Source organism: Etheostoma spectabile, chromosome 8 (genome assembly GCF_008692095.1).
Source record: "Etheostoma spectabile isolate EspeVRDwgs_2016 chromosome 8, UIUC_Espe_1.0, whole genome shotgun sequence".
Classification (NCBI taxonomy): domain Eukaryota; kingdom Metazoa; phylum Chordata; class Actinopteri; order Perciformes; family Percidae; genus Etheostoma; species Etheostoma spectabile.
In genome coordinates, this window is record NC_045740.1 from 5,070,108 (window position 1) to 5,081,542 (window position 11,435).

The following is an 11,435-nucleotide window of genomic DNA, read 5'->3' on the forward strand; positions in this document are numbered from 1 at the left end:
ATTATTATTATTATTATTATTATTATTATTATTATTATTATTATTGTTGGGACATCTCAAGACACAGCTTGACTGGCCAAGCTTTACTTATCAATCCAAGATGTATTTTGTGGGCAGTTTTTAACTTTTAAATTTTCTACAAATTAAGAATTACGGAAAATATAAAGTCTTTTTATCAGAAGGTTATAAGTTTTGTGGGCTATATATTTGTTCTTTCTGAATTTGGACATTGTGACTTTCACAGGTCCTTGCTTAAAATGGCACTACTGTGGCATACTGTAGAACAAATGCATAAATATTGGACTAGTAGGAGTAGAAAAACAGATGAGTCTTCCACCATTCTAGCATCTCTAGTTTTATACTAATAAATGCAGGTACAGAAACAAATGACATCTGAGAACATGCCAAGTATCTGCATACTGTAGGGAAATGTAAACCTTCAAGTAAAACATGAAAACCACCTAAGCTGGAGGAGCTGTCTATGACAGCAGTGTTTCGTGTTTTTGTGGGGTTTTTTTCCCTCTTCCTTTAAATCTATTTCCCAGTAAGCTTTGGGCTTCTGAGGAGAAATGTTCTGATAAGTTTCTTCAAAATGTAGAAGTGGATTTCCTTTGAAGAGAAGTCTGTCATGCACTATTTCTATGAATGGAAACATGGAGCTGACAATCTGTGCATACAGAATGAAGTGTTACAGTGATTTTAAGCATCAGTTGGATCCTCATTTATACTAGGGGTGAGAAAAATTGAAAATCATATGTATCAGGGTTTTTTTTTTTTTGGGGGGGGGGGTCTTTTTCCCCTTTGTTTGACAATGAGAGTAGATAGACAGAAAAGGTGGAAGGGAGATGGGGGATGACACACAGCAAAGAGCCGCAGGTCGTATTCGAACCCGGGCCGCAGGAAAGGACTGCAGACATGGGGCGCACGCTCTTACTGGGGGAGCCAGAGGTTGCCCCTGTATCGTGATTTTTTGCAACAATTTTTACAATAGAGTCTTTTCCCTAGAATCAATATTTTTAATTATATATTTTTTACCAATTATTCACCTGAATATTTTCTGGTTATACGGTTCCTACGTCATATCCATTTCAAGCAAAATAGAGCGAATGCAGAAAATGCAGAACATACACGTTACGTATTCCTATACAAAATAAATAAATGTCAGATTGGCTGACTGACATGGCATGGCCTTTTTTATTTTTTTATTTTCTAAATGTCTCATGATATACATTGTCTCTAGACGTGTATTTTCAACTTTGTTTTTTGTTAAAGAAGGATAAGAAAATCGCAATACTATCAAATAACAATACTTCTAGAATCACAATAAGAAAAAAAATCACAATACAAATCCAATCGGCACCCATGTATCGTGAAAGAATTGAATCAAGACTAAAGCACATCGTCCCAACTCTTATGCATACAAATAGTTTTTGTGTTCAGAATTATAACTATGCCACATCACCAACATTCATGATGACTAGTTCTTGTTTATTATTATTTTTAATGAAAATGACTCTTAAATGTACTTCCCAAAACTGTCATCAGGAAGTTAATCCCACAGCTGTCGACGTTTTTGAAAGACTTCTCATATTTCAGCTGGTGTTCACCATGAAACATACAGTAGCCTATGTTGAATTTTGCTTTGAGATTTAGGTATTTAAAATGGCACAATGAAAATGAACTTATTAAGACATAACGTAACATTGATGGGATACAACACTGTATTGCTGCTGTTGAGATGAGACAGAGGGAGAGAAGGATAGAGAGAGAAAAAGTGGGAGAGAGAGTATGAATCCTGGAGGGCACAGAACACTTACGCATGGGCATAAATCATAAAATCATTTCACACTATGAAACAGATAAGGTCACTGGTGAATACAAATTTCTGTTGACTTAGATGAAAACTCGGATGTAACAGAGGAATATGAGGCAATAGTTTTGAATCAGAAATGTATTGAGAACTGCAGCAGGGATTACTCATTAGTGACCTACGAATGCTCTCCTCATTTGTCACTGTAATGTTGCAACCAAATAACACTTCATGTCATGTATCACGGTCGGAATACTATTGTGGGTCTGATACTCATTATTTAGGTCTACTCTATGGCAATGTCAGGTGTCGGTCAGCTCACCGCTTTGGTCCAGACTGATTTGTATACATGGAGTCCTCTGTAGTATCAACTATAATAACTTTGTAGATTCCTTCTAGGGACACCAGAAGGTCTGAATATGAATTTAAATACCTGCAAAACTAATGACATTACCATCAGCCTCAGCTCTACTTTGTGTTTAGTGCTAATTATCAAATGTTAGCATGCTAACGTAAGACTAACTAAGATGGTAAACCTTGGCATGTTAGCACCGTCATTGTGAGCATGTTAGCATGTGGTTCTAAGCACCAGCAAGTGAAGCCTAACATGTCCGCTGGCATGGCTGTGGACTATTGGCCTTGGTAACAATAAGCTAAATAAATAAACAAATGAGTTTTGTCCACTGCATAACCTCTACCTGTTTGTCCTCTGCTTTACAGCGCCATGTCTAAAGAAATATCCCTTCTCTAGACAAGTTCTTGCAGAAAGGCTTTTGTTTAACTTTTTAAAACGTGCAATAACAGACTTTTGGAGGCAGCAGAAACAAGCTGCAAACACAATACTGAAATGTTATTGCCCTATAAAGTTGATATGGCAAACCGGGAGCAACATTAGCATTGATTTGGAGTTGTGTTTCACCAGGTGAATGTGAGTCCAATGTTCAATCTCTTTTGGCTCTGTTTTTGGTCTCCGCCAATTCAGCAGAAACATATTGGTCTGTTTAGCTGTTACATTCTCCACTGTGTTTATTAGCTAGTTGCTAAATTTGTCTGAAGTTTGGTGCTTTAGTGTTTTTACTGTAAACAGCTGCAGGCAGCTATGAGAGAGAGATGAGAGTGAGCCAAAGGAGTAAAGTAAAAACTTAGTTTTAGTTGAAAGATGCTGAACACAAAATAGATTCTAGTGATTTTAATTAAACCTACTGATGCTTATTGATTGTTACCATTACAGCGCTGAGACCTCACTGGGATGCTGACATGAACTTCAGCATCAGCGTCCCCGAGCTCTGCCTTGTCCGCTTCTGTGTCCGAGAGCAAACCGGCCTCCTCAGCAGTGAATTTGTGGGCCAGTACACCCTGCCCTTCACCAGCCTGAAGAAAGGTAAGCCATAGAGGCAGAAAGAGCGAGAGAGGGTGGGGTGGGGGGTTGGGATCAGACAAAGAGCTAAATTACATGAGGTGACATTGTGTGAGCATCATTGTGTTTCCCTTCATTCAGCGTCAGCATAACTGAAGGTCGGTCTGGGAACTGTGCTCGAGTTTATACGTAAATGTGTCTGCGTATTTACATGATGCTTGTGTATTTAGCAGCTATAAATTTCTTATTACACCCACCTTCTGCACCTCTAGGCTACCGCTGGGTCCCTCTCCGGTCCCGAGACGGATGCAGCCTGGATCCAGCCACCCTCTTCGTCTTTGTTTGGTATTCCTAAAAACAGCTCTCTATATCACTCACTCACACTCTCTCACACACACACACACACACTCTCTCACGCACACGCACACGCACGCACACGGCTGATGCAGTTACAACAACAAAAATTATAAATAAATCAAAAGCACCATTTCCTCAGATATAAATACCAGTTTTATTGTCAGAAAATAGACGTTCCTTTTTCTCTCCTGCAGAGGAGAGAAAAAGGCTTCAGCAGGGCTGAAAAGACACTCCAAAGAAGAATAACACTCTGCTGGCATCACTCAAGTAGTGGAGAAATCCCTGGAGTAGGATATTAGAGTCCTATCATAGAATTAATAATTGATGCAAGTGCAATTATTGTGTTAGAGTTGATCACACATAAGAAGAACCACAAGGCACAGTATTGGTTTTGGATTAATGGATGTAATTCTTCAATTAGGTCTAAAACCGATGAGTGATGCCAGGAGACATCAATCCATAAGCACTACTATGAAAAAGTAGCAGCCAGCATTTTCTTCCAAGCCTTCTTCCCTGTGAGAAACCCAGCAGGGAATAATATAAATAGCATTCACAGAGGTATACATTATTGAACCAAATCCAGTGCATGGAAGGCTATTTCTATCCATGTTCATCACTAAATCCTTTAAATAAGTACGGGTCAGCAGGCCTGTCAGGCTGCTCGTGTGTGCTTTTTTAGGGGTATTTATGTGAGCCTAAGAGTGTCTGCCTTGGCGTGTTTGCATAGGCATAACTGTGATCAGCCATTGATGGACAGACAAAGGATGGAGTGAGGGGGAGAGTGTTAACTCAGCCTCTCAGGCCAGAGTTGTCATCCTGCTCACACACTCTCCTCACCCCTCTCTCTCTCACCCTCCCGCCTCCAATTCCACTTGTCAAGGACATCCAGTAGACACAGCCCAAAGGCACAAACACACTCAATCTGAGCAGGTATCAGACAGGCAGCCCCTAACAGCACTACATCACATCCTCTTTAATCTGTCACATCAACAGTGTCAACCACACACACTTACAAGGACTGTTTGAGTTTTTAAAAAAAACTAAGTGAAAGTGTGATAATAAAAGTAGTTTCTTCCCCTAATCCATCATCAAGGCTACATCCAAAAAGCCGACTAATTAGCTAATGTCCTTCATTTGACTAACATTTAAAAATAAACACAAATGGTAAATGATGCTTCACACAGTAAACAGTCTCCTTCCCTGAGTCTTTAACTCAGTCTTGTAACGTCATCCAAATAGCCCATCCACTCACAGCTCTGGAGTGAGGTTAAGTTACAGTGCACAGTTCCTCTGCTCAGATGAGTTTGTCTCATTCATACAGTCTGAAAAATCTTTAGATTTATTCTTTCCCTCAGTGTGATTGTACCCCCTGCTGGCAGCAAGCCGACAGTGCAGCTCTCTGAAGTCAGACTGCACAGTTGCCGAGGAGAAACCAGGACTCCTTGTCAAGCAACTCCTCCTCCAGTCTAATGTTGGTTGCAGCCACGAAAGTCTTCTTGCTCTTCACTGTCACTTCCAGCACCATCCCATACAGTAGTGGGACACAATTGTACTCTAGCTGTGAATAAGAGGCAGATATATTTAGCTTTCAAACAGCTCTACATTCAGAACATCCATTCATTTGAGGACATTTCTGTTGTACAGTTTAGCTTTTATTTTAAGATTTCTTCGCTTGCATTTGGCTCTGCAAAGGTTTCACTTTGCAAAATGAAAGATTGTAAGAGGCTGCTACGCGTTTGAGAGGCTACTAGTCAGAGTCTGCAATGTTTAACACTCAAAGATCTGACTCTCACGGCAGGAAGAGCAGCTTTAAACTTTCCATTCACTCTAACTTTGTGTAATGATCACTTTTAAAAACTTGGGTGACAGCTTTTCCTCTCAAGAGGTAGTGTACATACAAAAAAGATGGATTACATTACAAGAAAATAGCATTTATAAATGTAATTAATGTTGAGGTTATGTTCGCTCACTGTAGCGCAATGTTGCTCTTACTGAGGTGTATTCTTTTTTTCTTTAGGGATATTTTCCTTATCTAAATCAAAGGTCTAAGGATATAGGGGGTCATATGATGCACAACCGTATGATTGTACTGTATGATGAAAACCAAAGGGTGCTGTGACTGTGCTAAATCATGGATAGAGTGTAGGATTGATGGAAGTTGTACCAGTTCATTGAAGGTTGGATTGTCATTATTGCGGACCACCTTCGTCTTCTTCTTGGATCGCTGCTTAGGGTCCGGTCTCAAACGCATGACCACGTAGGCGTCAGGGTTAGAGCCGTTTGCCTGCTTCTGTTGAAAAAAGAAAAAGAAAAAAGGCCAGGAAGGACAGCCTGCACTTGAGCACACACCATAAAGTATTTATAAGCGAGAACACATTTACTATGTATGCTTTCCTCTTGTTAAATGCTACAAGCAATGCGAGGAAACTCACAATGTTCTTCAGGTGTTTTACCAAGACTGAGAGCTTACAGTCAGAGTAAGAAATGTTGAGCTGGATCTGAGGACGGGCCCCTGCAATAGATCAGTGCATCAGTGCCAGTAAACCGCCGCATAACATGTGTTATACTGTGTATGGACTGTCTTTAGAATTCCCTTAAGACATAGCACTGAATCAATTTTCACATTCTAAATATTGCATTTATTATGACATTTTTAATACACCCTCAGAGGTACCCCCTTATTATTAAAGAGAAGAAAATTACCTGTCATCACACTTTCTTGGACTGTGCTGGGGCCATCCAGGAACAAGCTGCACACATATTCATTCTGCAAGCGACAGCAGAAGGCAGGTGTGCAAGTTAGAGCCAGGTATAACAAGATATCACAGAGGAACCAACCAGTGATGAGAGAAACATACTCCCTTGCATGGTCCCTCAAAAAGCTCTTTCAGATATTTATTCAGCAGAGACATCTTGCTGCTTGGGGTGAATGATAGCTTAAACCACCGAGGAAACCTATAAAAGGGAGAAGAAGTAAAGATATGCATCAAATTATGCCATTATTGAGAAAGAAAATAGCAGTTTTTCGAAATAAAATAGGCATGTGATGTAAGCTGTGTGTGTACGTTTTTTTCTTCACTCACTGAGGCAGCATAGTTTCAATGAAGTATTTCTGAAGCTGCTTATGGATCAGCTCAAACTGCCCAAATGTCTTCTCACTGTTCAGAAAACCATCATGAATGGTTACTCTCAGGTCATAGATCTGCAAATCAAACAAAACTAATTAGGTTACAGGGTGTATTTATGTTGTTATATCATCCAGATTCTTAAACAGATGATTCCCAGCTTTAATCATGAGTGCTCTTTGGTAACTGGCTTGCACACTTAAAATCTCTTGGAAGAAAGGCAGCTCAAGGTAAAGTTTATCCTCAAGGATATGTAAAGCATCCCATTATTACAGTTTTTATGGTCTGTCTGTCTTGCGTTAGGAACATTAGATGTATAAAAAGTGAATAAAACTAAAAGGTAAGCCAGGAATATTTAACAATTTGTTTTTGGACCTGTGCCAATATTTTTAAAAACTAACCCCAGGTCTCAAGTTAGTAATTGCCATCTATGACCTTTTACATTACAGAAGTCAATCCTAAACAATAACTTCTTTAACTTAGTTTAACAGTTCAATGTTTCCTCTGTTTTATGTTTGAGTTTACATAATAAAGAATGTGGGAAATGATGAATGTGTGTGCTTATACTGTGATGATAAAACAACTACAACTAGCACTTAGAAGCAGTGAAAATTAAGAGATCCCAAATTCTTATATATTAAACGTTAACTGATCAACTGGGCCAACTCTGCCTCCAAACAGTTAACAACAGTTAACCAGACATCAAGGAGCTTAATCTGATCAAAGAGCAGTGAAATGCTAACAAACATCAGTAACACTCCTCATTTGACTCTGGGGAGTAAGGGAAAGACTTTCCAAACAAAGCGACACAGCAGACCCAACACAGTCAGATGAGTGCCAGGGGTTATTCCTCTTAAAACAAAAAAGTGTGAATCTGCTGCCAGTTCCATGTGTTTCAGCTCCCCAAGCTATTCAGATTGAATACAAAGCTATGTAGTGCAATAGGCAACATTTCTCAGTGGCATTTCATTTCGTAAATCAGCACTGTGACCATAATTTTCTGTCTGAATAACCACAGCATGCAGTCTCACCACATCTTTTCCCCTGACGGTGTATCCCTGGATGACAGCTTCTTGGATGTTGGTGCTGGGAGCGGGGATGCCTTCCCGGATTCGTGGTTCTTGTTTCTTCCCTTGGGCCATGCTGTGTGTCAGGAAGTTAAACTTGACTGCAACACAGCCCATGCTTTCCTTGATCTTCCTACATCAGAAGGGATTCAAACCGTTACTAGTCAGAGTAATGAAGCAACAAAAATCCAATATGGAATATTTTGTGGAATCTTTTCAGTATTTGTGTTGTTCATTCAATTACTTAGTAAAGTAGGATGTGGCCTCCAGGTCTGTGTCATGAGGTCTGAGGTTTCTCTGGACATACAGCAGGTCATTAGCGTCCTTCAGTTCTGGCATTCTTGCACTTAGCATCTAGAAACCACATACACATCATGGACAAAAAGGTGTATTATGTAATATTATCTATTCTTAGATATAGCTAGGAGATTGTTACCGTGATTATGTTATTCAGTAAAGGTCTTACCAGCTCCAACAAGCTGAGTATCAGTGCAGAGCGCTCTCTGATTATGTTGTAGGCTTCACAGCAGAGCTCCACGAAGCGATGCAAGCGCTGAGGCTTCTGCCCCCCGCCTGTGATGAAGTGCTGCATCTCGGATGTGAAGATGAATGGAGATCGATCCCTGTCATTGCAACAACAATAAAAAGTGCAGGGGAAGGTTCTTGTTCATACACATTATTTATCTTTGCCTTTATAACCTTTCTGTATTTCCTTGGTGCCCAAACACAAACACCACTCTTTCACTTTCAAAACAATGCTTGGCTTTTTATTTACTTGCCTTTTAAAGCTTCCGAACTTCTGTGCATTGCCCATAATCTTGCCAAAGTCAATGTGAAACATATGTCCACTGTGTCTCAACATGATGTTGTCATTGTGGCGGTCACAGATCCCCAGGATGAAAGTGGCCACACACCACCCTGCACACGAGTGGATGAAGTTCATAACAGCCTGCACATACACAGTAGCAGAGTGTTACACAATGCAGCAAGCAAAAACAAATCTTCAAGTGTCTGGTAAAGCATACAGTAATGGTTAAGTCATGAAAGATGCGGTGGTTGTAACCTTCTCATAGTCCTCCTTAGTTTTGTTCCACATGTGGAACCATTTCTCTAATGTGTCTTCTCGAAGGGTGCCACCCAGACCCCACTCCTGATGAATCTCGCCCAGGGTCACTGCCTCTGGAACCACTTCCACCAGGCCTGGCGATCACATAGAATATACGTGGAAAAAACATAAATTCCCAGCCGCGGAGATTTAAGGCAAAGGGATTATTGTGCATTCAAAAACCCAAATAAACTTACCCTGAGCTCGTCCTGTAGAAAGACACCTGTAGGTGATCATTCGCAGGTCCAGCCCGTGCTGGAGCCACACCCTGTCCATCACACGGACTATCTGAAGTACCAGCATGTCCTGACGCAGGTTATCTCCTGTCTGGACAACACATTTAACTGAGAGATGAAAACAGTTTACTAAAAGGTTGTTGTTTTTTTGACCCAGTCTAAGTGGCAAGTCACAAGCATCCCCTTTGTGTTGAGCCATTGTTCAAGCTACAGTGGCATTATATAATGATGGGGCGCAGATTATGCTAACAACTAAATCTCACAAACGTGCATGTCCTCATGAACACATGACATTCACCAGGCTCAAACACACAATTTATGACATGTTTTTACAGTTAAGAGAGTTTGGTAAATCTGATTTGTTAACTCGTACGAGCAAACCTCAAAGAAAAAAGTAAGAAAAATTTTGGGTAAGAATATTAAATTTGTTTTTAAATGATGCCTAGTGTGGATATATCATTACAAACCTTGCAAATGACACTGATGTTCTTGGCCAGGGGGTCAGAGCAGATAAATGAGATCCCCAGAGGGGCAGCATTGGAGTTGTGGAACTTACAGGCCTGTAGGTAACATAACAAAAAGGAATAAACACTCCAAAACAGCACACAACTGTGTGTATATTATATTTCAGTCATGGTATAAAAGGTGTAATTTGTTGTGTAATGTTTTTACATCCACGTCCACTGCCTTCACACGGACTGCAGGATCCAGTGGCAAACAGCAGCTGATCCCATCTCTGAAAAACTCATCAATCTTCCCCTTTTCTTTGTTCAAAACAGTCTGCAGAGAAATACATAAAATTAAAGAGCTAACAAATGAAATACATGGCAATGAAGCATGATGACCCAGTGAGCGAGTTAGTGAGTACATGAATAAATGGGTAGATAAAAGATGTGTTTACAGACCTTACGTCGAGCCTTATCGGCAGTGCAAACCTTCTCAGCCACTTGTACAAGCACAGACACCAGGAGGGTTTCATGCTCCAGCTCCTGCCTCAGTGCCCGGCCACAACAGTGCCGCAGGGCAGCCTGAACTTTACTGAACCAACTCTGGTAGTAAGGGTCAGTATGAGCATCCTCTAGCAGCCTGCCAGAATGTAAAACATTAATGAATGATACAACTTTACTGTACATAATGCAGCGAAATACTGAGCATCTAAACAATGGAGCAATGAGAAAAAAAATAATATATCAAAGCATTTTGCATAGTGATTTTATCGCACATTTATTCCTATTTGCAACATTACAGCTGACTACATCATCGCAAATACGTTTTATTTGTAAATAGAGATTTAATTTTACTTTTATTAGGTTATCAACATTTTCAGGTGAATGAAACATTAATGGTGTTTACAGTGATCCGAAACTACATTCCCTCAGTTCGATGTCTGACTCTGCTTACCAGTAGAGTTGCTGAGCAATCCGTACGCTCTTCACTGATCTCTCCAACAGCAGCATCACCAGCGGTCCATCCAACTCCCACTCACTCTTCAGAGCCTACAGCACAGGATGAAGGATCAACTACCACCAAACCACTGAAGAATCTACAGAGTTTGCTAACTATTCTCATATTTAATGAAACACTGGCTTGGTCTTGAAATACTGACCTTTGCTGTTTACATTCCGCCCTCTGCCAACCCGACGTCGGCGTGTAACGTCACCCACACCGCCATTGCAAAACTCCAGACTCAACACCCGAGTGCCCTTATAGTGATCTCGGGTGACTTCAACCATGTCACCATGACCACCACACTAACAAACTTCACCCAGTATGTGAGCTGCTATGCTAGAGAGGAGAGGACCCTGGACCTGCTGTATGCTAATGTCAGGGACGCATACAGCTCTTCCCCCCTCCCCCCCACTAGGCAGATCCGACCACAACCTGATTCACATCAACCCCTGCTATGTGCCTCTGGTGAAAAGGCAACCTGTGACCTCAAGGACAGTGAGGAGATGGTTGAGGGAGGCCTATGAGACACTTAGTCTCCAAAGGGTCCCCGTGCTGTGGAAGACATCTTGCCTCGTCCCTGTGCCAAAGACGCCACGTCCCAGTGACGCCAAGGACTACAGACCCGTGGCACTGAACTCCCACATTATGAAGACACTGGAGAAACTGGTTCTGGAACAGCTGCGGCCCATGGTGAGACCTCTCCTGGACCCCCTCTAGTTCGCCTACCAGCCCCGGTTGGGAATTGAGGACGCCATCATTTTCCTGCTCAATTGCATCTACGCCCACCTGGACAGGCCGGCGAGTACGGTGAGGGTCATGTTTTTTGACTTCTCCAGTGCTTTCAACACAATCCGCCCGGCCCTGCTGGGTGAGAAGCTGACAGCGATGCAGGTGGATCCCTCCCTCGTGTCCTGGATTGTTGACTACCT

General features: G+C 41.4%; 2 protein-coding genes across 8 annotated transcripts in view; one reads left to right on the forward strand and one right to left on the reverse strand.

The window, feature by feature from the left end:
* LOC116694206 (1-phosphatidylinositol 4,5-bisphosphate phosphodiesterase zeta-1) overlaps nt 1-4,553 on the forward strand; it is a 20,770-nt gene extending 16,217 nt beyond the window's left edge. For all 5 annotated transcript variants that reach the window (XM_032523795.1, XM_032523797.1, XM_032523799.1 and 2 more), the window contains 2 exons: nt 3,042-3,191; nt 3,440-4,553. In XM_032523795.1, the coding sequence (XP_032379686.1) occupies nt 3,042-3,191; nt 3,440-3,522 (233 nt within the window). In that variant the 3' untranslated portion in view covers nt 3,523-4,553. The remainder of the gene's footprint in view (nt 1-3,041; nt 3,192-3,439) is intronic.
* The window catches only part of pik3c2g (phosphatidylinositol-4-phosphate 3-kinase catalytic subunit type 2 gamma), a 20,145-nt gene continuing 12,373 nt past the window's right edge, over nt 3,664-11,435 (reverse strand). For all 3 annotated transcript variants that reach the window (XM_032523793.1, XM_032523794.1, XM_032523792.1), the window contains 16 exons: nt 10,459-10,553; nt 9,963-10,143; nt 9,730-9,837; nt 9,525-9,617; nt 9,019-9,148; nt 8,780-8,916; nt 8,496-8,665; nt 8,183-8,339; nt 7,961-8,070; nt 7,681-7,849; nt 6,608-6,726; nt 6,383-6,479; nt 6,228-6,291; nt 5,957-6,036; nt 5,689-5,814; nt 3,664-5,082 (listed from right to left, as the gene is read on the reverse strand). In XM_032523793.1, the coding sequence (XP_032379684.1) occupies nt 4,930-5,082; nt 5,689-5,814; nt 5,957-6,036; nt 6,228-6,291; nt 6,383-6,479; nt 6,608-6,726; nt 7,681-7,849; nt 7,961-8,070; nt 8,183-8,339; nt 8,496-8,665; nt 8,780-8,916; nt 9,019-9,148; nt 9,525-9,617; nt 9,730-9,837; nt 9,963-10,143; nt 10,459-10,553 (1,989 nt within the window). In that variant the 3' untranslated portion in view covers nt 3,664-4,929. The remainder of the gene's footprint in view (nt 5,083-5,688; nt 5,815-5,956; nt 6,037-6,227; nt 6,292-6,382; nt 6,480-6,607; nt 6,727-7,680; nt 7,850-7,960; nt 8,071-8,182; nt 8,340-8,495; nt 8,666-8,779; nt 8,917-9,018; nt 9,149-9,524; nt 9,618-9,729; nt 9,838-9,962; nt 10,144-10,458; nt 10,554-11,435) is intronic.